This window comes from Anser anser (genome assembly GCF_964211835.1).
Source record: "Anser anser genome assembly, chromosome: 35".
Lineage (NCBI taxonomy): Eukaryota > Metazoa > Chordata > Aves > Anseriformes > Anatidae > Anser > Anser anser.
In genome coordinates, this window is record NC_139756.1 from 269,965 (window position 1) to 295,725 (window position 25,761).

At 66.1% G+C, this 25,761-nt stretch overlaps 4 protein-coding genes across 6 annotated transcripts; all 4 read left to right on the forward strand.

The window, feature by feature from the left end:
* Nucleotides 1-214: 214 nt before the first annotated feature.
* Nucleotides 215-3,937, forward strand: MRPL4 (mitochondrial ribosomal protein L4). The gene is given in 8 exon segments (XM_083815077.1): nt 215-681; nt 1,826-1,877; nt 2,854-2,925; nt 2,927-2,972; nt 3,085-3,191; nt 3,285-3,394; nt 3,530-3,600; nt 3,728-3,937. Coding segments are annotated over 8 exon segments (1,056 nt in total). The 5' UTR covers nt 215-229; the 3' UTR covers nt 3,874-3,937.
* A 4,254-nt stretch (nt 3,938-8,191) lies between these two features.
* On the forward strand, nt 8,192-12,405 carry LOC310888420 (intercellular adhesion molecule 1-like). Its single transcript, XM_083815079.1, has 7 exons — nt 8,192-8,911; nt 9,919-10,194; nt 10,277-10,594; nt 10,671-10,940; nt 11,015-11,290; nt 11,377-11,619; nt 11,706-12,405. Exons 1-7 carry the CDS (start codon nt 8,860-8,862, stop codon nt 11,915-11,917), a joined length of 1,647 nt encoding a protein of 548 aa, XP_083671205.1. The 5' UTR covers nt 8,192-8,859; the 3' UTR covers nt 11,918-12,405.
* Nucleotides 12,368-17,170, forward strand: LOC310888422 (intercellular adhesion molecule 1-like; the record flags this gene model as incomplete). 2 transcript variants are annotated; one of them, XM_083815080.1, is made up of 5 exons in its annotated part: nt 12,368-12,707; nt 13,210-13,548; nt 15,405-15,683; nt 16,274-16,516; nt 16,607-17,170. In XM_083815080.1, the coding sequence occupies 5 exons, from the start codon at nt 12,368-12,370 to the stop codon at nt 16,774-16,776; spliced, it is 1,371 nt and encodes a 456-aa protein (XP_083671206.1). In that variant the 3' UTR covers nt 16,777-17,170. The 2 variants fall into 2 exon arrangements, with proteins under 2 accessions (XP_083671206.1, XP_083671207.1); XM_083815081.1 differs by lacking the exon at nt 16,274-16,516.
* Nucleotides 17,171-17,593: 423 nt separating this feature from the next.
* Nucleotides 17,594-25,509, forward strand: LOC310888429 (intercellular adhesion molecule 5-like). 2 transcript variants are annotated; one of them, XR_014575905.1, is made up of 11 exons: nt 17,594-18,013; nt 19,384-19,453; nt 20,713-20,991; nt 21,069-21,380; nt 21,980-22,258; nt 22,337-22,609; nt 23,062-23,304; nt 23,652-23,894; nt 24,276-24,518; nt 24,618-24,877; nt 24,964-25,509. XR_014575905.1 is itself a non-coding variant. In XM_083815087.1 (11 exons), the coding sequence occupies exons 2-11, from the start codon at nt 19,396-19,398 to the stop codon at nt 25,179-25,181; spliced, it is 2,412 nt and encodes an 803-aa protein (XP_083671213.1). In that variant the 5' UTR covers nt 17,594-18,013; nt 19,384-19,395; the 3' UTR covers nt 25,182-25,509. The 2 variants fall into 2 exon arrangements, 1 of the variants encoding a protein (XP_083671213.1); XM_083815087.1 differs by having other exon boundaries at nt 24,614-24,877.
* Nucleotides 25,510-25,761: the final 252 nt, after the last annotated feature.

Here is a 25,761-nt window from a genome sequence, read left to right on the forward strand (position 1 = left end):
GGCCATGGGCTCGAGGACATCACTGGGGACGCTGGGGACAGGGTGGCTGTGGAGTCGGGGACACTGGGAATAGGACGGCCACGGGGTTGGGGACATCCTTGGGGACAGGGTGGCCACGGGGTTGGGGAGATCCGTGGGGACACTGGGGACAGGATGGCTGTGGGGTCAGGGACACCCTTGGGGACCGGATGGCTGTGGGGTCAGGGACATTTTTGGGGACACGGTGGCCATGGGGCTGGGGACATTGGGGACAGGATGGCTGTGGGGTTGGGGACATTTTTGGGGACAGGGCGGCCGTGGGGTGGGGACGTTGGGGACAGGCTGCCTGTGGGGTCGGGGACACCCTTGGGGACACCGGGGACGAGACCCGAGCCCACGCACCCAGCGGGGACATCGGGGTCCCCAATCCCTTCTTCCCCAACAGAGCTCCCGGCACCGCCACCGTCCCCGTCCCCATCCCCGTCCCCGCCATCCCCATCCCCGTCCCCGTCCCCATCCCCGTCCCCGTCCCCGCCGTCCCCGTCCCTGTCCCCGCTGTCCCCGGTGCTGCGGGCGGTGGGGGTCCCGGTGGCCCCGGGGGGGGGTGGCGGCGCAGGCGTGGCTGGGCTCCCTGCGACACCCCGCCGCCGAGCGCCTGGGGCTGGCCGAGCTGCACCCCGACGTCTTCGCCGTCGCGCCCAGGTGGGCCTTTTGGGGGGCCGGGGGAGGGGCTTTTGGGGTTGGGGGGGTTTGGGAGCCGGGGGGGTTGGGGTCAGGGGGTTTGGGGTCAGGGGGTGCCTTTTGGGGTCGGAGGTAGGGCTTTTGGGTCAGGAGGGCTTTTGGGGTCGGGGGGGTTGGGGTCCGGGTAGGCTTTTGGGGTTGGGGGGACTTTTGGGTCAGGGGTGGCCTTTGGGGGTCAGGGTGGGGGTTGGGGGCCGGAGGGGGGGGCTTTTGGGGTGTGGGGGGCTTTTGGGGTTGGGGGGTTCCCCTTTGGGTCGGGGGGGGTTTGGGGGTTGGGGGGGGCTTTGGGGGTCGGGGGGCTTTTGGGTTGGGGGGGTTTTTGGGGTCAGGGAGGCTGGGGGTCAGGGGGGCCTTTTGGGGTCGGAGGTAGGGCTTTGGGGTCAGGGGGAGCTTTTGGGGTTGGGGCAGGGCTTTTGGGGTCGGGGAGAGGGCTTTTGGGGTCGGGGGAGGGCTCTGGGGTTGGGGGGGGCTTTTGGGGTCGGGGGGGCCTTTGGGATCGGGGGATCCCCTTTGTGGTGTGGGGGGTCATTATTTGGGGTGTAAGGGCCCCATTTAGCGTGTGAGAGTCCCTATTTGGGGTGTTGGGGTCCCCATTTAGGGTCTTGGGGTCCATGTTTGGGGTGTGGCGGTCGCTATTTAGAGTGTTAGGGTCCCCTTTGGGGTGTTGGGGACCCCCATTTAGGGTGCTGGGTCCCTATTTAGGGTGTTGGGATCCCAATTTGGGGTGCAGGATCCTTATTTGGGGTGTCGAGGTTCTCTTTGGGGTATTGGGGTCCCCGTTTAGGGTGTGGAGGTCCCCTTTGGCGTGTGGGGGTCTCCTTTGGGGTGCTGGGGTCCCCATTTGGGTGTTAGGGTCTGTATTTGGGGTGTAGGGTCCTTATTTAGAGTGTTAGGGTCCCCTTTGGGGTGTTGGGGTCCCCATTTGTGGTGTGGGGGTCCCATTTAGGGTGCTGGGGTCCCTATTTGGGGTGTTGGGGCCCCCATTTAGGATGTTGGGGTCCCTGTTTGGGGTGTGAGGGTCCCCGTCGGGGCGTTGGGGTCCCCTTTTGGGGTGTGGGGGCAGTGGGGGCCCCCCGGGTGACGTCCCCACCCCGCTGTCCCGCAGGCTGGACATCCTGCACGCGGTGGCCACGTGGCAGAAGAACTTCAAGAGGATCGTGAGTGGGGGTTTGGGGTCTGGGGGGAGGTTTTGGGGGCAGAGGGGGCGGTTTGGGGGCAGAGGGAGAGGTTTAGGGGACAGAGGGGAGGTTTTGGGGCAGAGGAAGAGGTTTGGGGGAGAGGGGAGGTTTTGGGGCAGAGGGGGAGGTTTTGGGGGCAGAGGGGGAGGTTTTGGGGCAGAGGAAGAGGTTTGGGGCAGAGGGGAGCTTTTGGGGCAGAGAAAAGGGTTTTGGGGACAGAGGGGGAGGTTTTGGGGCAGAGGAAGAGGTTTGGGGGAGAGGGGGAGGTTTTGGGGCAGAGGGGAGGTTTTGGGCAGAGGGGGAGGTTTTGGGGCAGAGGAAGAGGTTTGGGGGCAGAGGGGGAGCTTTTGGGGCAGAGAAAAGGGTTTTGGGGACAGAGGGGGAGGTTTTGGGGCAGAGGAAGAGGTTTGGAGGAGAGGGGAGGTTTTGGGGCAGAGGGAGAGGTTTTGGGGCAGAGGGGGAGGTTTTGGGGCAGAGGGGAGGTTTGTGGGCAGAGGGAGAGGTTTGGGGGCAGAGGGGGAGCTTTTGGGGCAGAGAAAAGGGTTTTGTGGACAGGGAGAGGTTTTGGGGCAGTGGGGGAGATTTGGGGTGAAAGGGAGGTTTTGGGGTGAGAGAAGTTTGGGGGCGGAGGAGAAGGTTTTGAGGGGAGAGGAAGGGGTTTGGGGGCAGAGGGGGAGGTTTTGGGGTGAGAGGGAGAGGTTTGGGGTGAGAGGGAGGTTTTGGGGTGAGAGGGGGGTTTTGGGGTGAGAGGGAGAGCTTTGGGGGACAGCGGGACTTTTTTAGGAAAAGGCGCTCCGGGGGAGGCAGAGGAGTTTTTTAGGATGGAGAAGCTCTGGGGGGGACCGAGGCGGGTCTGGGGATACCGAGGGAGATTTGGGGGGGCTCGGGGTGGGGGGGGACGACCCGGTGCTGGGGGGGGGGGTGGATATTTAACGCCCCGGACCCCCCCCCCCAGAGCTACGCCAAGGTGAAGACGCGCGCCGAGGTGCGCGGCGGCGGGCGCAAGCCGTGGCGGCAGAAGGGGACGGGGCCGCGCGCGCCACAGCAGCATCCGCTCCCCGCTCTGGCGAGGGGGTGAGTGACCCCCCCCCGGGGTCGTCAAGGGGGGTGGGGGGTTTCGGGGACCGGATTCGGGACCCCCCCACCCCCAAACCTCATCCCGTGTCCCTCCCCCTTGACCCCGCAGGCGGCATCGCCCACGGCCCGCGGGGCCCCACCAGCTACTACTACCTGCTGCCCATGAAGGTGCGGGTGCTGGGGCTGAAGACGGCGCTCACCGTCAAGCTGATGCAGGTACGGGGACCCCAAACCCACCTTGGGGGGGGGGCTTCTCGGTGTTCCCCCCCCCCAGGTGGGGACCTGGGAGGTGACGTTTGGGTTTCCCAGGACCAGCTCCACGTGGTGGACAACCTGGAGGTGCCCACGGCCGACCCCCGGTACCTGCAGGACCTGGCGCGCTACCGCCACTGGGGCAGCTCCGTGCTCATCGTCGACGTGTGAGCACACGCGCGGGTCCCCCCCCACCACCCCGTGTCCCCCCCCACCACCCCGTGTCCCCCCCCGCCCCGTCCCGGTGTCCCCCGGCCCCGTCCCGGTGTCCCCGAGGCGTAATTCTCCCTTTCCTCCCCCAGCGATGAGATGCCGGAGAACATCGAAAAAGCCGTGGCCGGCCTCAAAACCATCACCCTGATCCCCGTCGTAGGTGAGAGCCCCGCAGCCGCCGTCCCCGAAACGTCCCCGAAACGTCCCCGAAACGTCCCCGAAGCGTCCCCAAAGCGTCCCCAAAGCGTCCCCGCGCCAGGCGCCGACGTCCCCGCGTGTCCCCGCAGGTCTCAACGTCCACAGCATGCTCAAGCACCAGACGCTGGTGCTGACGGTGGCCGCCGTGGACTTCCTGGAGAAGAAGCTGCTGTGGCACGACGCCCGCTACTCGCCGCTCTACCCCTTCTCCATGCCCTACAGCGACATCCCGTAGCCGGGACGGGGGCTGGGGGCGCTGCGCGTCCTCCCCCCCCCCCATTAAAGTGAGGTCGTGCCCAGCTCTCGGGTTTTGTCGTGGTTGCGGGGGGGGGGGAGTGGGATGGGTGCTTGCAGACCCCCTCCTGGTGTTCGTGGCGGCTCCTGGGCTCGTGGTATGGCTGCCCTGTGGGGACACGGGGACGTGCGGCCACCCTATGGGGACATAGAGGCACCCCACGGGGACACGGGGACATACAGACATGCCTTGGGGGCATACAGATACCCCTTGGGGACATACAGGCACCCCTTGGGGACATGGGGACATACGGGCACCCCTCGAGGACATACAGCCACCCCTTGAGGACATGGGGACACATAGCCACCCCATGGGGACATACAGCCACCCCTCGGGGACACGGGGACATACAGACACCCCTCAGGGACATACAGACACCCCTTGGGGACATGGGGACACACAGCCACCCCATGGGGACGTACAGCCACCCCTTAGGGACATGGGGACGTACGGCCACCCCATGGGGACATACAGCCACCCCTCGGGGACATAGGGACACATAGCCACCCCTTAGGGACATGGGGACATACAGCCACCCCATGGGGACACAGGGACATACAGACACCCCTCAGGGACATACAGACACCCCTTGGGGACATGGGGACACATAGCCACCCCATGGGGATGTACAGCCACCCCTTAGGGACATGGGGATGTACGGCCACCCTATGGGGACATACAGCCACCCCATGGGGACACGGGGACATACAGACACCCCTCGGGGACATACAGACACCCCTTGGGGACACATAGCCACCCCTCGAGGACATACAGCCATCCCTTAGGGAGGTGAGCGGTGGCACCTGGTGGCACCCAGGCCCCGCTGCGGGGCTGGGGACACCGTGGAAGGGACAGCGATGGAGAAGGGCTGGTGGTGGTGGTGGTGTCACGTCGGTGCCACCGTGCGGGGCCGGCTCGCCTCGTCCCCTGCCGCGGGCTCCTCCGCAGCGTCCTCGTCCATGCGGTGGTGACGCTGGCCACGGCGGTGGTGACACTGGCCACAGTGGTGGCACTTATCACGCCGCGGGGTGGCCGTACGGAGGCTGGAGGCGCGGACGGGACACGAGCGAGCGGCGCCGAGCCTGTCCCCGCTGCGCGCGAGCACCAAGAGCACCTCGGGGGGGGGGGGTGACAGCGGCGTCCCTGCGCCCCCGGGGACATCGGGCGCCGCCCTGGGGACGAGGGCACGGCGCCAACTGGCACCGCTCCCGGCGCTGGCACCGCCGCGGCTCCGAGTGCCAGAGGCTGGGGCGGGCCCGGGCACGGCTCTTTCCTGGCAATGCCGTGGCTGAGCGGAAAGCGGCCGGGGCACGGGCTCGTTAACCGGGCTCGTTAGCGGGACGCGTTTGTGGGACACGTTTGTGGGACACGTTCATGGGACACGGGGCCAGGGAGCGGGGAGGTGGCGGGGGGGATGTGGGGGGGAACGGCCTGGAGCCTGCAGAGGGTGTGCAAGGGGGGCCTGGGGCTTGTAACGAGTGTGCAAAGGGAGGTTGGGACTTGTAATGAGTGTGCAAAGAGGGCTTAGGGTTCGTAACAGGTGTGCAAAGAGGGCTTAGGGTTTGTAACAGGCGTGCAGAGGGGCTTTGGGGATTGCAACGAGTGTTCAAAGGGGTCCGGGGCTTGTAACGAGTGTGCAAAGGGGCTTGGAGCCCACGGTGAGCGTGTGAGGGGGCTTGGAGCTTGCAGTGAGCGTGCAGTAGGGCTTGGAGCTCATAACATGCGTGCAACGGGGCTTGGAGCCTGTAACACACGTGTGCAACGGGGCTCGGAGCGTGCAACAAGCGTGCAACGGGGCTTGGAACCCGGAACACGCATGCAAAGGGGCTCGGAGCTTGCAGTGAGTGTGCAACGGGGCTTGGAGCCCGTAACATGCATGCAACGGGGCTCGGAGCTTGCAGCAAGTGTGCAATGGGGCCTGGAGCTTGCAGCGGGCGTGCAAGGGGGCTCAGCACCCCAAGAAGGCTGCGGTGGGAGCGCGAAGGCAGCAGCTGGAGGCCCCTTTCCTGCGGCGAAGCTGGCGCGTGGCCGCCCCGCGCGAGCGCTTCCGGACATTTCGGGGCAGGCGCGAGGCCACCGGAGTGTGGGGGGGGGGCCTGCAGGACCGGACGGGCTGGGCCGCATCCTGCACCGGGCACTGTATCCTGTATTGGGGCCCACGTCCTGCACCGGAGGCCGTATCCTGTCCCGGGGGCAGCAATTTGCTTGTTGTCCCCCCTCCGGCGTCGGAAGCGCGGGGCCAGAGGCGACACGTGCTGGTGCCTGAGCCTGTCCCGGTCGGATGCAGCGGGGATGTCCCAGGGCTGGGACGCTCGGTGGCTGCTGTCCCCGCGGTCCCTCAGGACCTCCGGTGCCTCGTTAGCGCCTTCGTTAAGCGCGGCCTGCTCAGCAGTGGCCGTGCCGCCAGCCCTCGGCACGGGGTGGCACCCTACGGGACGGCGGGGTGCCGCCCTGTGGGGTCGGGGGGACAGGGACACGGGGACACGGGGGTGTCCTGCCCTGTCCCTGCAGTGTCCCCAGGGGTGCCGCACGGTGACGGAGCCGTGGGGGCGGCGGAGCAGAGGAGGGGATTTGGGATGTCCCCTGTGTCCTGGTCCCCATGTCCCTCCCAGTCCAGTGCCGTGTCCAGTGCCCCTGTCCCCGTGTCCCTCCCCCTCCATTCCTGTGTCCCCCGTGTCCCTGTCCCCAGGTCTCTCCCCATCCACCCCCATGTCCCCCATGTCCCCACAAATCCACCCCCCTTGTCCCTGTCCCCAGGTTTCTCCCCATCCACCCCCACATCCCCATGTCCTTCCCCATCCGTCCCATGTCCCCCACGTCCCCCCAGCGCACCCCCTTGTCCCTGTCCCCCTGTCCTTTCCCACATCCCCGTGCCCCGTGTCCCTCCCCATCCGCTCCTGTGTCCCCCTTGTCCCCGTCCCCAGGTCTCTTTCCATCCAGCCCCATGTCCCCCACGCCCCCCCCAGTCCTCCACCTTGTCCCTGTCCCCATGTCCTTCCCTACGTCCCCACGTCCCTCCCCACGTCCCCACGTCCCTCCCCATCCATTCCTGTGTCCCCATATCCCCACGTCCCCACGCCCTCCCCCCTTAACCCCCTTAACCCCCTGCCCCCCTGCCCCTCCCAACCCCTCCCTACACCCCCACATCCCCCCCCACGTGCCCCACGTCCCCGTGTCCCCGTCCCCGTGCTGCTGACCGCGCAGGAAATGCCCTTTGTGCAGCCCCAGCGAGGCCATGGCCGTGGGGAGATAAGGAATTCCGCCCGCCCCACCAACTTCGGGGGGGCGGCCTTGGGGACGAGGAGCCGTGCACGGGGTACGGCGGAGCCGTGGGGGCGCCGCAAGGGTTCCCCCTTCCCCGTGGGGGACGAGGGGACGCAGCCCCGTGGTGGCCGCGGTGGTGGGGACAGGGCCCACGTGGTTTCCGCGGTCCCGGCGCAGTTCTCATAAAGCCTCCGGGTTTTCGCTGCGGGATGCAGAAGTGAAACCCCGGGAGCCGGCCCCGGACTTTCCTCTGCCGCCAGCTCGGAGACGAACCCTGGGGGACAAGGGGCGCCAGCGCCAGCGGCGTGGGCTGCGCTTCGTCCCCGGGTCAGGGTTGCGTTGCTTGGAGGCCCTTTCTCAATCTGGTCCTTTTGTCCCGAAAGGAAAACTTTGGAAAGGCAGCGGACCCTGCCGTGCCAAGAGCCGGGGCGGCCGCATCCTGGCCCCCCAGCGCTGATGGGGTCTGGCCGCCCTCCCGGCTCCTCGTGGTGAGAAAAAAAATCCCTCCCGTCCAAAAAAAAAACACGAAGAGAAAAAAGGAAGCGGAGCGCGCGGGTGGGAGAGCTTGGCTGCTTGTCCCCGTGCATTCGGGATGAGGTCACAGCGCTGATGCTGACGCCGAGGGCCCCCCCCCCCCCCCGGCTCCTTAACCCAGCCCTGGCCAGGCCCCCGCAAAAATCCTGTGCTGGGGGGGGGGCGTCAGGAAGCCCTGAATTTGTCTTATGGGGCTGAGTCCCCCCTCCGACCCCAAAAAAAGTTGGGGGCCCTGGTGCCTGTGCCTGGTGGATGGAGCTGGAGCGAGTGCAGTGGGGCAGATTTGGGGGGGCTGCCCCATACCGGGGCAGTGGGGCAGGAGGGCAGTGGGGCAGGAGGGCAGTGGGGCAGGAAGGCAGTGGGGCAAGAGGGCAGTGGGGCAAGAGGGCTGCTCGAGCGGGGCAGTAAGAAATGTGCCCCTTTTTCCCAGGCAGCGGGACAGGAGGGCCGCTCCATCTGGGGCAAATCCGCCCCACCCCAGGGCGGTGGGGCAGAAAAACTGCCCCATCCCAGGGCGGGGAGGCAGTAGGGTGGGGGGAGGCTAAAGAACTGCCCCATCCCGGGGCAATGGGGCAGGAAAAAAGGTGGGAGAGCAGCGGGGCTGGAGGGCTGTGGGGTTGTCCCACGGTCCCCGGCCGGGGTCCGGCTGCCCGGGGGGAACCCCGGCGCCGAAGTCCCCACATCACCGGAATTCCCCGGGGCTCAAGGAGGGGCCGGGCTTGTGCCGAGCTCATAAAGCGCCTGCCCGCGGGGCGGCGGGAGCACAGCGGGGATCCTGAGTCAGCAACACCGGTGCGCACGGAGAGCCCAAAGCGGAGCCGGGACCGGTGTTCTTGGAGAGCCCAAAGCGGAGCCATCCCGGTGCGCACGGAGAACCCGATCGGATCCACCCCGGTGCGCACGGAGAGCCCGAACCGGAGCCGGTACCGGTGTGCACGGAGAGCCCGATCGCCCCGGTAACCGAGATTTTCGAGAAACCGACCGGCCCCAGCCCGGTGCGCACGGATTGCTCGGACCGGCCCCATCCCGGTGTGCACGGAGACCCCCCCCACCCCCCCGGTCCCTCCCCGGTGTTCCCGGCGCTCCGAACCAGCCCGGTGCCGGTGCCACCCCGGTGGCTGTCGCGCCATGCGCCCCGCAGCGCTCCCACTGCTCCTGTGCGCCGTGACCGTGCTCGCAGGTGAGGGGCACCGGGGGGGGGGCACGGGGGTGGTGGGGAGAGGGCGGTGGGGACCCGCGTGTCCCCAGGGGTGTGTGGCACCGGGGAGGAGAACACGGGTGCCAGCGTGTCGGGGCGAGCGTGCAAGCGCGTCGGGGCGAGTGTGCAAGCGCGTCGGGGCGAGCGTGCAAGCGCGTCGGGGCGAGCGTGCAAGCGCGTTGGGGGCGAGCACGAGCACATCGGGGTGAGCACACACATGTCAGAGCGAGCACAAGCACGTCGGAGCGAGCACAAGCGTGGCAGAGCGAGTGTGTCACTCCGAGCGTATCGGTGACACCGTGCCCTGCCCCGTGACGAAACCCTTTGGGAGCACGTCCCCCCCAAGCGAGTTGGGAACGAGCAAGAAGAGAGCGGGAGGGGGGCGCGGCGCAGCCCAGCCCGGGTGCCCTTGCGAAATCTGTTTGTCTTGTGGCAATTCCGAGGAATTTTTCCCTTGCTTCCGCGGGTTATTCTGGGAAAGGGCAGGACTTTGCCCAGGGCTGCCGAGGAAAACCTCGGGGAACCCCCAGCGGCGGGGCGCAGCCGCTGACTCACCGGGGGGCTTTTTTTCCAGAGCAGGGGCTCCTCAGCCCAGCTTTGCCAGGAAGGGATTTGCCTTTTGTCACCCCCACGGGACTGTCACCGTGCTGAGGATCTGGCCGCCGGCTGGGGACAGCTGCTGCGAGCTGCCGGCGCGCCCCACGCCTCCCCGCATACCTTCTGCCCTTTTTGCTCATTTTTTTTTTTGGCTGGCAGATGGTGGTGGTGGGGGTGGGAACGGACAGATCCTGCCCTCCCCACGCGCCCTCAAGGGCACTTCCCGCAGCAAAGGAGAAGCTCAGGAGCTCTGCACTTCTCCCTGGCTTCCGCCACGGGGACGCTTCCCCCTGGGGTGATGGGTTGGGGACAAACCTGAGGGTCCCTTTGTCTTCTCCTGGCGGGTCCCCAGCGCCCTGCGGACCCTCACGGACATTCGTTTCGCCTCGCAGGGCGGCTGCACGCTTCCTTCGAGGTGTTCATCGAGCCACCGGTGCTGGTGGTGGAGCACGGCGGGGCGGTGCGCCTCAAGTGCAGGACCACGTGCCAGGACCCCAGCGCCACGGGCGACGTGGAGACGTCCTTCTTCAAGCACCGGCTTGAGGCGTCAGGGCAGGGCGAGACGGTGGTGGAGCTGCGTAACATCACCGAGTGGAGCTCCAACATCCTCTGCTTCTACTCCTGCAACAAGCAGAGGAAGACGGTGTCGGCCACCCTCATCGCTTACCGTAAGCGGCTCTGGGGTGGCGCCGCCAGCCCCCAGTGGCACCGAGCGTCCCCTTCACGCCGCGTCTTGTCCCCCCACCCCAGGTCCCCTGGAGCAGGCGGTGCTGGAGCCAGTGCCGCAGCTGGCGGTGGGCGAGAGCCACGAGCTGGTGTGCCGCGTGCCCCGCGTGGCGCCCGTCCGGAACCTGACGGTGATCCTGCGCCGCGGTGCCACCACCCTGCACACCGCCACCTTCGAGCTCAGAGCCGAGAACAAGCCACAGGACGTGGAGGTGACGCACGTGGTGACAGCGCGGCGCGAGGACCATGGGCAGAGCATCACCTGCCAGGCGCTGCTCGACCTGCGGCCCAGCAATGTCCACTTCAACACCACCTCCTTCCCGCAGGTGCTGGATGTCTACGGTGAGCTGGCGCCGGTGTCACCGCGTGTCCCCAAGCCGGCGGTGGCCGTGTCTCACCGTTTGCTCCCCTACTGCAGATTTCCCTGAGGATCCCAAGCTGGAGATGAGTGAGATCTACCTGGAGACGGATGAGAAGATCAACATCTCCTGCAGCGTCCGGCAAGCCTTCCCGGCGGCGCGCTTTGAGCTTTCCCTGGCCGGCCACCCGCTGCCACTCCATGTCACCGAGGACGGGCTCCGCGCGGTGGCCGAGGTTTCCCACGCTCAGCAGGGAAAATTTGGACTGGTTTGCAGCGTGCGGGTGGGACCCAAGGAGCGGCAGAAGCAGGCGTTGGTCCACGTCTACAGTAAGTGCGTCACGGTCAGGCGGGCGGCGCGGCAGGGACGGCGTCCCTCACGTGTCCCCCCTTGTCACCCGCAGGCTTCCCCCAGCCGCAGCTGAACGTCAGCACCAGTGTCCCCATGGAGGGGACGGAGGTGACCGGGCGCTGCGTCCTGCCACCCGGGCACTCCCCGGACCTGCAGCTGCAGGTGACAGCGGGTCCCCGCGTCCTGGCTGCCTGGGGACCGTCCCCGCTGGTCTTTGCGTGGACGGCGTCGGAGGAGGATGACGACACCAAGCTGGTCTGCGAGGCCAGGATGCGTGCAGGCAACAAACCCACAAAGAGGAGCACGCCCGTGGGGCTCAGCGTCACTGGTGGGTGCGCAGGAGGCAGGTTGGGGGGTGGCGGGGACGTCGCGGCGCATTTCGGGGGGGAGTAATGTCCCCTGGTGTCCCCGCAGCCCTGCCCAGAATGGACGACAGGAGCTGCCCCCCCAGCCAGAACTGGACGGAAGGGGAGGAGGTGACGCTGCGGTGCCAGGCGCGGGGCAACCCCCGGCCCCATGTGGCTTGTGACAAGGATGGGACGTCCATTACCCCCGGGCTGCGGCACGTGGCCACCCGCGCCCACAGCGGCACGTTCCGGTGCCGGGCCAGCAACGCGCTGGGCATGGCCGAGCGCAGCATCACCGTGTGGGTGCAGTGTGAGTGGGGACGGGGCGCTGGGTGCTGGGAGGGGGGGGATATGAAAGGTGGGTGCTGCTGACCCCCCCCCCGTGCCATCCCACAGACCACGACGTCGACGTGGTGCTCATTGTGGTGCTGGTGCTGGTGGCACTGGGCGCCCTGGTCATCGCCGGCGTTGTTTACGGCATCTACTACCGCAAGAAGAAGATGCGTGAGTACCAGCTGCAGAAGCAACAGCGACGCATGGAGATGGAGAGGCTGCGCTCGGAGGAGACGGTCGGCATCAACGGCTCGGCACCGGGGAGCCAACCGTAGCTGCGCCGCTGCCAGAGCCGCCGCAGGGAGCGGGCTGAGGGGCACCCCTGGGTGCCGAGCGCCGTGGTGGCACCGGGTGCCAGCGGGGAGCACCCGGCGGGACCTCGCAGAGGGGGCGACGCCGGGCGAGGCCAACACTACATGGGGGTGGCCACCATGGCCGCTGTCACCACGGGCTGGTGACAGCCCAAGGATGGACCCGCAGTGTCAGGGGAAGTGGGCGCGGTTTGGGGGTCGAGCGGTGACGTTCTGCGGGACGAAGGCGCTCCTCATCCTCCTCGTGTTGGAGCCCAAGAACCGTGGGGGTTTCCCAGTGCTTGCTGCCCCCCTGGGCTGGCCCAGGGCTTTGGCAGGAGCTGCTGCTGCTGCTGCTGAGGAGGAGGAGGAGGAGGAAGATGAAGGTGCTCAGAGCGCCGTTTGTATGCATTGCACAAATAAAGGCCAGGGGTGATGGTGAGGGGACCCCCCCTGCTGTGTTTCTGCCCAAACCCCGTTGTTTTCTGGCACCTTACACCCACGGTCAACCCCCTGCTGAGCATGCGCGGGGGTGCCCCAAACCCCGCTTCCTTCCTTCCTTCATTGCGCCGCCATTTGGCCCCGCTGAGGACAGGGCCGGGGGGACACGGGGCTGGGGAAGGGGACGGGGAAGGCCGAGGTGACGCCGGGACTGCGAGGCTGGGGGCCGCTGGCCACCCCCGGCCCCGTGTGTCCTCGGTCCCCACAGTGGCCATGCCTCGGTGTCACCTTCCTGCGCTGCCCCTCATGGTGCTGCTGCTGCTGGCTCAGGCCGGTAAGTGCTGGGGGGGTGTCCTGGATTGTCCCCTCCTGTCCCCAAACTGGGATGTGATCTGTGGCCCTGCGCATCCCTCGCCACCCCTGGGGTGTGGGCCGTGTGGCCCTGCGCTTCCCCATACGGGTCTCCGGGCTGTGCCAGGTGGCCCTGCTCATCTCCTGCACCCTGGTTCAGTCTCTGTGCCAGCCACATGTCCCTTTTTGTCCGCACTTGTCCCCAGACTGGTCCCCAGGTCGTGCCCTGTGTCCCAGTTCATCTCCTCCTGTTCCAGACCAGGTCCCTGTGCTCTCTGTGGGTCCCTTCTCGTCCCTTCCTGTCCCCAGCCTGGTCCCAGGACATGCCATGCATCCCTTCTCGTCCCCTCCTGTCCCCATCCTGGTCCCTGTGCCATCCCTGTGTCCCATCCTGTCCCCAAACTGGTCCCTGTGCCACCCCCGTGTCCCTTCTTGCCCCTTCCTGTCCCCACCTCCCACCCCATCTCACCCCCTCCTCTCCACAGGCCATGCCACGCGTCCCACCTCGTCCCCCCCTGTCCCCAGCCCGTCCCCGGGCTGTGCCACTGCAGCCCCCCCGGGCAGCCCCTTCAGCGTGAGCGTGACGGGCAACGCCTCGGAGGTGTCCTACGGGGGGACCGTGCTGATCAACTGCTCCACCACGTGCGCCGACCCCAACGCCATCGGGGGCGTGGAGACCTCGCTCACCAAGGAGGAGGCTGCGCGGGGCTGCGGCTGGCTGGCGGTGCGGCTGAACAATGTCACCGAGCCGCTCTCCGAAGTCTTGTGCTTCTTCACCTGCTTCGGCCAGAGGAACACCTCGGTTTTCAGGATGCTGGCGTATGGTAAGTGCCCCCTCCGTCCTGCTCCCGCGGAGGAGCGGAGCCTGGGGACAGCAGGAGGCTCGGTGGCATCTCTCGGCTAGGTGCTGCCACCCCAGGGTAGGTGACGTCCCCGGTGCCCCCCTCTGTCTGCTCATTGAGCCCCCCCCAAGCACTGCGGGTCCCAGCACGAGGACGTGGTGCTGCTGGAACGGGGCTGGAGGTGGCCACGAGGGTGCTCGGAGGCTGGAGCAGCTCTGCTGGGGGGTGTTCAGCCTAAAAAGTTTGGGATTTGTGGGTTCAGCCTCAAGAGAAGGCTCTGGGAAACCCTAAAGCGGGCTGCCAGTGCCTCGAGGGGGCTGCAGGAGAGCTGGGGGGGGGTCTCTTCGTCAGGGGGTGTAGTGATGGCTGAGGCTTTGAACTAAAAGAGGGAAGATGGAGATGAGACACGAGGAAGAAATCCTTCGCCATGAGGGCGGTGAGGGGCTGGAAGCGGCCTCCCAAAGGAGCCACGGGTGCCTGGCAGTGCCCAAGGTTGGGGTGGATGGGGCTTTGAGGGGTCGTGCCCATGGGATGAGTCTTTAGGGTCCCTTCCAACCCCAACCAGTTCGTGGTTCGATGGCTCAGTGATTCGGTGATCCCGTGACTTGGTGATTTGGAGATCCTACGGTGCGGTGATTCAGTGTTTTGGTGATTCACTGAGTCCGTGATCCAATGCTTCGATGACCTAATGGGTTCATCATCCTGTGACCTGATGATCCTGTGATCTGATGATCCTGTGACCTGATGATCCCATGACCTGATGACCCTATGACCTGATAATCCAATGATCCCACGATCCCACGATCCCACAATCCTGTGATTTGACGCTCCTATGACGCAATGATTCCACAATTCGATATTTCCACGATTCCATGGCTCAACGGTTTGATGACCCAATGATCCTATAATTTGATGATTTGTTGATTCAGTGGCCCTATGGCTCTATGCTTCCATGACATGGTGGTTCCATGGTTCCCTGTTTCCATGATCCCATGATCCGATCACTCCATGATTCAGTTATTCCCTGATTCAATTATTCCCTGAATCGATTATTCCATGACTCATTTTTTTCCATGGTTTGGCAGTTCCAAGATCTTACAATTCTGTGATTTGACAGTTGTATGATTTGATGATTCCACGATTCGGTGCTCCCATGAGTTGTTGGCCCCATGATTTGTTGGTCCCATTATTTGCAGTTTCCATGATTCGGTGATTCCATTATTTGATGATTGCATGGTTTGATGGCTCCATGATTTGACACCTCCATGATTTGGCAGTTCCACGGCTTGGTGATTCCCTGATTTGACAACTCCATGACTTGTCACTTCCATGATTCGCCAATTCCGTGTTTTGCTGGTCCCATGATTTGACAATTCCACTATTTGAAGGTTCCACGATTTGGTGGTCCCATGATTTGGCAATTCCATGATTTGTTGGTCCCATTATTTGGTGAGTCCATGATTTGAAGGTTCCACGATCTGGTGGTCCAATGATTTGAAGGTTCCATAGTTCAACGATTCCATGATTTGATGATTGAAGGGTTTGATGGCTCCACAATTTGGCAATTCCACAATTTGATGATTCCGTGATTTATCAGTTCCCTGATTTGTCAATTCCATGATTTGATGACACCGTGATTTGCCAATTCCACTTTCGCCAACTCCATGATTTATCAGCTCCATGATTTGCCGGTTCCGTGATTCGTTGGTTCCTTGATTTGCCGATTCCATTTTTTTGCTGCTCCCACGATTTGCCAGCTCCATGATTTGTCATTCCCAGAACCGAATGCTCAGATCATCCCGCGCCCACCCAACCCCGTACCCTCCCTCCCACTGCAGACTTCCCGCAGCCCGTCCTGCTCCTCAGCGACCCCAACGCCACCTGCAACCAGCCGGTGACCCTGCGGTGCTCTGCGGCCCCCAGCCGGCCCCCGCGGCTGCAGCTGCGGCTGCGCAGCCACCGCCTGCCCCCAACGCCCTGGCAGGAGGGACCGCTGAGCCTGGAGCTGACGGCGCATGAGGAGGACGACGGCGACGAGTTCGTCTGCGAAGCGCAGCTCCTGGTGGGCACCCAGATGCTGAACAAGAGCTCGGATGTGGTTAAGCTACACGTCACGTGTGAGTGGGGTGCTGGGGCTGGATCCGGGCAAAATCCCCCCAGCTGCGGTGCAAAACCCCCCAGCCCCATGCTAAACCCCCCAGCCCCATGCAGAGCCCCCCAGCCATGCTGCAAAACCCCTTATCCCCATGCAAAACCCCTCCCAGCTTGGTGAACCGCCCCCCCCCAAACCCACGCAAAACCCTCAGCCATGCTGCAAAACCCTTCCTTGACCCCAGAGCAAAAACATCCTGGACCCTGTGCAAGGCCCCCCCGCCCTTAGCCTTGGGGCAAAACCCCCCTGTCCTGGTGCAAATCCCACCCCCCTGTCCCCATCCAAGAAAAAATCCCACCCCACTTGGCCCCTCTGGGACCAGTGCAACCCCCCACCCCACTGCAACGCCACTTGTCCCCTGTCCAACCTCGGGGCTGGAGCAAAACCCTCGGTCCCATTAACCCCCCCCCCCCGGCATCCTGTGCTACTCCCCCCATGCTGCAAAACTCCCCGGTCCTCACGCAACGCGCCCCCCCCCCCCCAGCCCCGGTGCGAAGCTCCGACGCCGGGTTTGCACCCAGACCAAACCTCGTGTCCCCCCCCCGTGCCCCCCAGTCCTACCCCAGCTGGACGACAGGAGCTGCCCCCCCAGCCAGAACTGGACGGAAGGGGAGGAGGTGACGCTGCGGTGCCAGGCGCGGGGCAACCCCCGGCCCCATGTGGCTTGTGACAAGGACGGGACGTCTGTCACCCCCGGGCTGCGGCACGTGGCCACCCGCGCCCACACCGGCACGTTCCGGTGCCGGGCCAGCAACGCGCTGGGCACGGCCGAGCGCAGCATCACCGTGTGGGTGCAGTGTGAGTGGGGACGGGGCGCTGGGTGCTGGGAGCAGGGGGATACGAAAGGTGGGTGCTGCTGACCCCCCTCCCCCCCGTGCCATCCCACAGACCACGACGTCAACGTGGTGCTCATTGTGGTGCTGGTGCTGGTGGCACTGGGCGCCCTGGTCATCGCCGGCATTGTTTACGGCATCTACTACCGCAACAAGAGGATCCAGGAGTACCGGCTGCGGGAGATGCAGCAGCGCATGCAGATGGAGCAGCGACGCTTGGTGTAGGAGGAGGAGGAGGAAGATGACGGCGAATGTTCGGCGCCGGGGATGGAGCCGTAGCTTTGTGCCAGGGGTGCCGCGCTCTGGGCGCACCAAAACCCAGGGACAGATCCTAGTGGCCGGGGGGGGGGGGGGGTGTCCCCTGGCAGCCCCCATCCCTGCCATGGGACCTCCCCGAAAAAAATTCTGGATGGGGCTCGTTGAGCACGTGTGGGTGCAGCTGGTGTCATGCGCGCCCTGCGTGTGCGTCCGCCGGTGGCACCGGGTGGCACCGGGTGGTGAGCGCTTGCCGTCCCCATCCCCTCCTTGTACAGAGAGCGGGGGTGGCACCTCTGTCCCCCCCATCTTGGCGGCGTCCTGGGGGGGTGCTTGAGGGGCATTAAACGTCCTCCTGCTGGCAGTGGCACTCGTCCTGTTGTCACCTGCTGGGGGGGGGATGACTTCGGGGGGGGGGGGGGTCGGCAGAGCCGGTGCCTGGAGGCTCAGCTGGAAGCTGGGGGGGGGGAATGTGGGAAGGGGTGGCAGGGTGTGTGGGGGGGGATGTCCCCGTGCCTGGTTGTGGGGTAGGGACGTGGGACAAGGTTTGGGGACAGCAGATGGTGGCCGGGCTGGGGGTCCCCATCTCAGGCTGGGGGCTGGGGACATGGGGCAGGGCTTGGGGACAGGGAACGGGGCTGGGGGATGGAAATGGGGCTGGGGAGGGGGGGACAGGGGGAATATGAGGGGGCACAGGGACCGGCTTTGGGGCTTGGGGACACCGATGGGGACCGGGGGGCCGGGGCTGGAACCAGGGACAAGGGACAGGGCTGGGGGATGGGAAAGAGGGGAGGGGCGATGGGAACAGGGCTGGGGACAGGGGGGCCATGGGGCTGCCGCCGGGGCTTCGGTCCCCAAAGCCACCATCGTCCCCAAAGCTGGCATCGTCCCCAGCGCCCGAGCGCTGTCCCCAGTGCCTGAGCGTTGTTCCAAAGGCCGGGGCTGGCAGCAGCAGCAGCAGACAGAGGGGCTGTGAGCGTGGAGCCTGGCGCTCGCTGGCACCGTCGCTCGCGCCCGGCATGACACCGGCTCCCGCTTGGCCGCCACGGCACAGCACGGCACGGCTCGGCACGGCTCGGCCTGCTTCAGCTCATCCACCGGCATCTCCGCCACCGGTACCGGCACCGGTGCGGGCACGGCACCGTGGGCGGCGTGGGCACGGCAGTTCGGCGTTGCCGCGCTGCGGGGCTGCGTGGGCCGTGGCGAGGTACGGAGCGTGCTGCGCTCGGCGGGTGAATCACGCCTCGCCCGCGCCCACGGGGGGACGGGGGGACGGGGGGGACAGCTGCACGGGGTGGACTGGGGGCGCACGGTGGTGTGCACGGGGGGGGGGCGCACGCCTTCACGCATGGTGCACACGCAGTGAGTGTCTCAGTGCGCACACGGCACACCAGCATGCACATATGGCACACACCGGTGTGAGCAAAATGCACGCCAGCATGCACGCGGGATGCACACCTGCGTGGCATGGTGCACGCATGGACATGCACGAATAGTGCATGCCTGCGTGCACATGAAATGCACGCCTTCGTGCACACAATACACGCATGAACACGCACGAATAGTGCACGCCTGCGTGCACACTTGGTGCACGCTTTTGTGCGCATGATGCATGCCTGAACATGCACAAATAAAACACATTTGCATGAACAAGTAGTGCATGCCTTTGTGCACACGCTGCGTGTGTGAACATGCAAGAATAATGCAGGCATGCACGCGCAAGATGCACGCATGAACATGCACGGATAGCGCACGCCTGCATGCACACACGATGCACACCTTCGTGCACACAATACATGCACGAACTCGCACAAGTAACGCACGCCTGCATGCACACACGAACATGCATGAATAATACACCTCCATGTGCACGAAATACAGGCCTGCGTGCACATGATGCACACATGAACATGCACGATTAATGCACGCCTCCGTGCACACGATGCACTCCTAATGCACGCACACGCAGCGCACGATTCACATGCCATGCATGCACATGCGTGCACGACCATGGAATGCGCACACTCACACGCAGTGCACACAAACACCTCCATGCAATGCACGCCTGCAGGTGCACACCCCACAAACACCAAGCCCCCCCCCATTCCCACGCAGCCCCTTCCGTGGGGGGGGGGCTGCCCACGCAGTAAGACCCCCACCCCCCGGGGGTGGGGTGGGGGTGGGTGTCTCTTTGCAGCCCCCCCCCGCGAAGCTAAGCCCATGCCCACCTCCCCGTGGCCCGGTGTCCCCCCCCTCCCCAGGTGGGTGTGTGGGCAGAGCTGCATGTCTGGCGCTGCACCCACGCAGCACCCACTCGTGCGACACGAACACGGGTGGGGGGGGGGTGGGGGGGCACGGATCCCAACCCCCCCCACTGTGGGGGGGGCTTTACCGGGGGCGGAGGGGGGGGGGAGGAGCCTTGGTGCGCAGCGTCGAGGAGCTGCCTTCATCCCCATCCTCATCCTCGCCTTCATCCCCATCCTCGCCTTCATCTCCATCCACATCTTCATCCCCATCCTCATCTTCATCCTCATCCTCATCTCCCCTGATCACCCCCCCCCCTCAAAAAAATAACAGAGCCCGGACCCAATGGCCCCCCCCCGACCGGCTGCACGACTCCTGCCCCCCCTGATCCTGGCGCTTGCAGGTACAGGGGAGGGAGCACAGGGGGAGGGGCTGGGTGCCTCCGTGTTTTGGGGGGGGGGGGGGCCTGACCCGTAATTATGGTGGGGGGATCCCCACGGAACCAAGGAACCGGGGGGGGCGCTGGGGGTGAGCCCTGCTGGGGGCTGGGGGCTCTGTGTGGGGCTGGGGTGCTGGCATGGGTCTGGGGTCCCCGAGTATGGGGCTGGGGTTTTGGAGTGGGGTTGGGGTCCTGGAGTGGGGCTGGGGTCCTGGGTTTGGGGTCTGGGGTCCCAGGTTTTGGGGCTGGGAGTCCTGGGTTTTTGTTCTGGGCTCACGTTTCGGGGTTTGGGGGTCCTGCTCTGGGTTCTGAGGTCCTGATTTGGGGTTCTGGGGGTCTCTGACTTTGGTTTCTGGGGTCCTGCTTTGGGGCTGGGGGTTCCCGTTTGGTTCTGGGGTCCTGGTTTAGTGGCTGGGGGTCCCTGTTTGGGTTCTGGGCTCCCAGTTTGGGGCTTGGGGGTCCTGCTGTGGGTTCTGAGGTCCTGGGTTTGGGGCTGGGGTCCCAGGTTTTGGTGCGGGGGTCCCTGGTTTGGTTCTGAGGTCACAGTTATGGGGTTGGGGGCCTTGGGCTTTGGTTCTGGTGTCTTGGTGTGGGGCTGGGCTCCTGGTTTGGGGCTCAGGGGTCCTGCTCTGGGTTCTGAGGTCCTGGTTTTGGAGCTGGGGTAGGGCCCTGGGTTTTGGGGCTGGGGGCCTGGGTTTAGGGCTGGGGTCCTGTGTTCGGGGAAGTGGTCCTGGTTTGGTTCCAGCCTTCAGGGTTTGGTTCAGGGCTCACATTTTGGTTCTGGGCTCCTGGTTTGGAGCTGGGGGGGGTCCTGCTCCGGGTTCTGGGCTCCTGGGTTTGGTTTTGGGGTGGGCTCCTGGGTTTTGGTTCTGGGCTCTTGGGTTTGGTTCCGGGCTCCTAGTTTGGTTCCAGAGTCCCAGTTTGGTTCCGGAGTCCCAGTTTGGTTCCAGGCTCCCCCTTTCATTCTGGGCTCCCAGCTTGGTTCTGGGCTCCCAGTTTGGTTCCGGGCTCCCAGTTTAGAGCTTGGCGGTCCTGCTCCGGGTTCTGGGGTCCTGGGTTTGGTTCCGGGCTCCCAGTTTGGTTCCAGGCTCCCAGTCTGGTTCGGGGTCCCAGTCTAGTGCAGGGCTCCCGTTCTGGGGCTGGGGGCTCCTGCCTCGAGCTCCGGGCTCCTGCTGGGGCGCGGGCCCCGTCCCTGCTGGCTGCCCCCGGGGGGGCTCTTGCAGGGGCTGCCCGGGGCACGTTCACGGTGCGCGCCTGGCCCCAGGTGGCCGTGGTGCCCTTCGGGGGCTCGGTGGCCATCAACTGCAGCCACAGCGCCTGCCCGGGCCACGAGGCCACCCTGGGGCTGGAGACGTCGCTCACCAAGGATGCCGCGGCCACCGGCAGCCGCTGGCAGAGCTTCGTCCTGGTCAACGTCTCCGAGTGGAGCCCGCGCCCCGCCATCTGCCACGGGACCTGCGGGGAGCAGCGGGCCACGGCGTCTGCCACCATCCTCGTCTACCGTGAGTGCGGGCAGCGGGCGGGGGGCGGCCCGGCGGGGCTCGAGCTGCACCCCACGGCTCGGCACCCACCCCCCCAGGGCTGCCGGAGAGCGTGGTGCTGGATCCGGTGCCCGCCGCGGCCGTGGGCGAGAGCCGCAACCTGACGTGCCGGGTGGTGGAGGTGGCCCCGCTGGCCAACCTGACGGTCACCCTGCGCCGGGGCGGCGAGACGCTGCGGACGCAGAGCTTCGGGGCCGCCGCCGGCAGCGCCAGCGTGGCCGTCAGCCACCTGCTGACCGTCGGCCCCGGGGACCACGGGCAGGACGTCACCTGCCACGCCGAGCTGTCCCTGCGCCCTCACGGGCCGCTCTTCGCCCGCGCCGCCGTGCCTGTCAAGCTGGCGGTTTACGGTGAGGACCTGCAGTGCGGCTTGGAGCATCTTGACCTTGGTCCCACTCAGATCCTGGCCCCGTTCCCATCTCCATCCCATCCCTGTTCCCTGTCCCTGTTCCAGTCCCCATCCCAAGCCTATCCCCATCCCTCTTCCATCCCCATCCCTATCCGAATCCCTTCCCATCCCACTTCCATCCCTATCCCAGTCTCCATCCCATCTCCGTCCTGTCCCCATCTCCATCCCCAGCCTCATTCCAGTCCCCATCCCCTTCCCTTGCCAGTCCCCATACACATCCCTATCCCGTCCCCATCCCTATTCCTCTCCCCATCCCTATCCCATCCCCATCTCTGTCCCCATCCCAATTTCCAGCCCCGTTTCCGTCCCCCTCCCCGTTTCCGAACCCATCCCATCCCGTCCCAATGCGCACCACGACCCAACCCCACACCGTGCCGTACCCCCCCCACCTTTACCACGCGTGTGTCCATGCCAGGCTCTCCACTCCCACCTCCACCACCCACCCCTCGCTGTGAGGGGGGTCTAGGAGCAGGGGGGGTCCCCTCGCTCTCCGGGTGCAGAGCCCCGAGGTCCCCTCACGGTGCCACCGCATCCCCGCAGCTCTCCCCGAGCCACCGCAGCTGCAGGCCCCTGTGCGCCTCGAGGCCGGCACCGCTGCCAACGCCAGCTGCCGCGTGGTCGGCGCCTTCCCCGCCGAGGACGCCCACTTCGCCCTGGTGCTGGACGGGCGCAGCCTGGACGTGGCGGTTACGGAGGCGGGGGACACGCTGACCGCCAGCACCCGGCTCTCGCCCCGCACCGCTGGGCTCCAGGAGCTGAACTGCACCGTGGCCGTGGGCGCCGCGGCACGGACGGCGCGGGCGCGGCTCCACGTCTACCGTAAGCCCGCAGGAGGGAGGCGGTGGGGGACCCCCAAATCCCCCCCCAAATATTGAGCTTTCACCCTCCATCCCGCAGGATTCCCAGCGCCCGTTCTGGAGCTCAGCCCGGTGCCGGCGGGCGGCGAGGTGACGGTGACGTGCCGCGCCGCCGCCGCCGAGCCCCCCACTGTGCGGCTGCAGCTCCGCGATGCCGATGGGGGGGTCTTGGCCGAGGGGCCGCAGCCGCAGCTGGAGCTGCGCCTGGTGGCCCAGCGGGAGGACGACGGGCGCTGGTTCGGATGCCGGGCCAGCCTGGCCGTGGGGGACGGCACGGTGACAAAGGACACTGAGGCTCGGCTCGCTGTGCTGTGTGAGTCCTGCACGTGCCCCGAATCCGGCCCCCGTGAGCCCAAAATGTGGCTGTGGGGTGGAAATCCCAATTGTCTGCTGGTGTAGAGGGGGGGAGCGCTGGGGATGAAATGGGTGCAGGGCGTGGGGCCCCATCCTGTCCCCTTCCTATCCCTGTCCCCATCACATCCCAATCCCATTCCATCTCCATCCCCATCCCATCCCTGTTCCCATCACATCCCCATCCCAATTCCCATCCTAATTCCAATCCCCATCCCATCCCTGTCCCCATCCCATCCCCATCCCTTCCTCATCTCCATCCCATCCCCGTCCCCATCCCATCCCCATCCTTTCCTCATCTCCATCCCATCCTGTCCCCATTCCCATCCCCATCCCAATCCCATCCCATCCCCACACGCCCCTCCAGCCCCACCAGGTGCCCCCATCCCAGTCCTTCCCTCTTTCCCCCCAAAGACATGCCCGAAATGGAGGCGAGCTCCTGCCCGAGCAACCGCACGTGGCTGCAGGGGACACGGGAGGCGCTGTCCTGCGGGGCCACCGGCAACCCCACGCCCACCGTCACCTGCGCCCGCGATGGGGCCACCGTCAGCACCCACCGACCCGAGCTGGTCACCCGCTCCCGCGCTGGCACCTACCTCTGCAACGCCACCAACAGCTTGGGGACGCGCAGCCGGCTCATCACCGTCCGCGTGGAGTGTGAGTGGGGCAGGGAACGGGGCACCGGGGCGGAGGGCAGGGGGACAGGGCACCCACCGCAAGTTTGGGGGTGAGGCTGCGGGGTGAGGGAGGCAGCATCCCCGGGGGAGGCAGTGAGGATGCTCAGAGGCTGAGAGCTGGGGGTGTTCAGCCTCAATTCTCTAATTCTATTATTCTCTAATCCTCTAATTCTGTAATTCTGTAAATCTACAACTCTCTAATTCTAAAATTCTGTAATCCTGAGATTCTCTAATTCTGTAAACCTATAATTCCATAATTCTATAGTTCTATAACTCTGTAACTCTATAGTTCTGTGATTCTCTGACCAAACCCGTGTCCCCCCCCAGATGAGCCCAGCCTGACGGAGAGCGGGTGCCCCGCACACCGCACCTGGGTGGAGGGCGAGCGGCGCGAGCTGGCGTGCCGCGCCGAGGGCGACCCGGCCCCCAGCACCCGCTGCACCCGCGACGAGGGCCCCCCCAGCTCCGGGGGCGGCCGGGCCGTCAGCCGGAGCGATGCCGGGCGCTACACCTGCCGGGCCACCAACAAGCACGGCTCGGCGCTGCGCAGCGTCTACGTCAGCGTCGAGTGTGAGTGGGGGGAGCCGGGGGTGCCGTGGCCGTGCCGGCGGTGCCGTGGTTCTGCTGGGGGGTGCCAGGGCCGTGCCGGGAATCTGGCAGTGCCAGGATGCCGTGGGTGTTTTGGGGATGCAGCCATGCCGAGGATGCTGTTCACCATGCGAGGGATGCCGTGGCCGTGCCGGCGCTGCCATGGCTGTTGCGGGGATCTGGCCGTGGCACAGACGCTCTTATCCATGGCAGGGATCCTGGCTGTGCCATAAATGCTGTAGCTCCACCAGGAATCTCACAGCCATGCCAGGGACCCGGTGGCCATGCCAGGGATCTCCTAGCCATGCTGGGGATGCCGGCGATGCCACCGGAGACCCCAACCTCCACCCTCTCTCCTTGCAGACGAGCCCAGTATCGGCGAGGCCGGCTGCCCGGCGCGGCGGCTCTGGGTGGAGGGGACGGCGGCGGAGCTGGGCTGCAACGCCAGCGGCAACCCCCTGCCCCATGTCGCCTGCACCAAGCTGGGGGACCCCCACGCCCCCCCGGCCAGCCCCAACGTCACCCGTGCCCACGCCGGCACCTACCAGTGCCGAGCCACCAACGCGCACGGCTCAGCTCTCCGCAACATCACCATCACCGTCGAGTGTGAGCGTGGCACCGGGAGGGGGGGGAAGAAGGAAAACAGGGGAGGTTTTGGGGTAAAAAAGGGGTGACTTGGGGTTTTTTGCTTCCCCACGCAGACAGCCCGGTGGCGGTGAGCCTGCGCGTGGTGCCCTCGGCCAACGTCTCCCGCGGCGCGAGCTTCAGCGTGGAGTGCCGCGCCGAGGGGCTGCCGGCCCCCACCTTCGGCTGGGCGCTGCCGCCCGCCCCCAACCTGCGCTTCGGCGCCGACAACCGCTCGGTGGCCGTGGCGCGAGCGGCCGCCGCCAACCGCGGCGTCTACACCTGCACCGCGTCCAACCGGCACGGCCGGCGCGCCGGCAGCGTGGTGGTGCGCGTGGATGGTGAGCCAAGGGCACAGGGTGGGGGGACCCCGGGGATGTCATCAGCACTGGGGTGGCATCACCAGCGTCCCCTTGTTGCCCCGCAGAGAGCCGGCTGGCCCTACTGGTGTCACTGGGCGTGCTGGGCGCCGTCACCGTGCTGGGGCTGGCGGCGGCGGGGATTTACTACCTGAAGACGACGGCGTGCAAGAAGGGCGAGTACAACGTGCGGGACGCCGAGGGCACCTCGGAAGGCGCCCGCCTGCACCAGGGGGACGTAGGGGGCCGCGGGGAGGTGTTCGGCATCCAGCTCACCCCAACCTGAGGGACGGGGACATCCCCTCCGCCACGCAGGGACGATTTGCACACCGCCAGGGTTTGGCCCCACGGTTGGCATGGGCTGGGGGTCCCCAAAGGCGCAGGGGACATGAGGATCCCCGAGCCGGGAGGGCTGTCATGATGCTGTCCGCAAGGTAATGGGTTGGGTTTGATTTTTTTTTTGGGGGGGGGGGGGGGGGGGGGGGGGGGGGTTGTTGGTTTTTTAGCCACTTCGGCATCTAATTTTATGGAGACTGCAGCGGGAGGGGCCTCACGCAATGAGGCCATCGCCGCCGCGCTGGAATGTGCCAAATAAATAATTTACATTTTAAAAAGAGGGAGGAGGACGGTGGCAGGACGGGACCCTGCTCAGAGCACCCAGCTCTGCACTGCAGGTTGGGGCACCCCGCCGCAGCGCTCCCCCATGAGTCTCCCCCCCATGGGTCCGACGGGCATGGAGCCGTGTAGATGGCAGCGAAAAAATAAGTTTAATGAGACGGCCGGGGACCGCCCTGCGCTGCTTCCTGTGGCCCTGCCCGGTGCTGGGAGCCCCCCCGGGCCCCGCCAGAGCTTCAGCACTTGTCCTT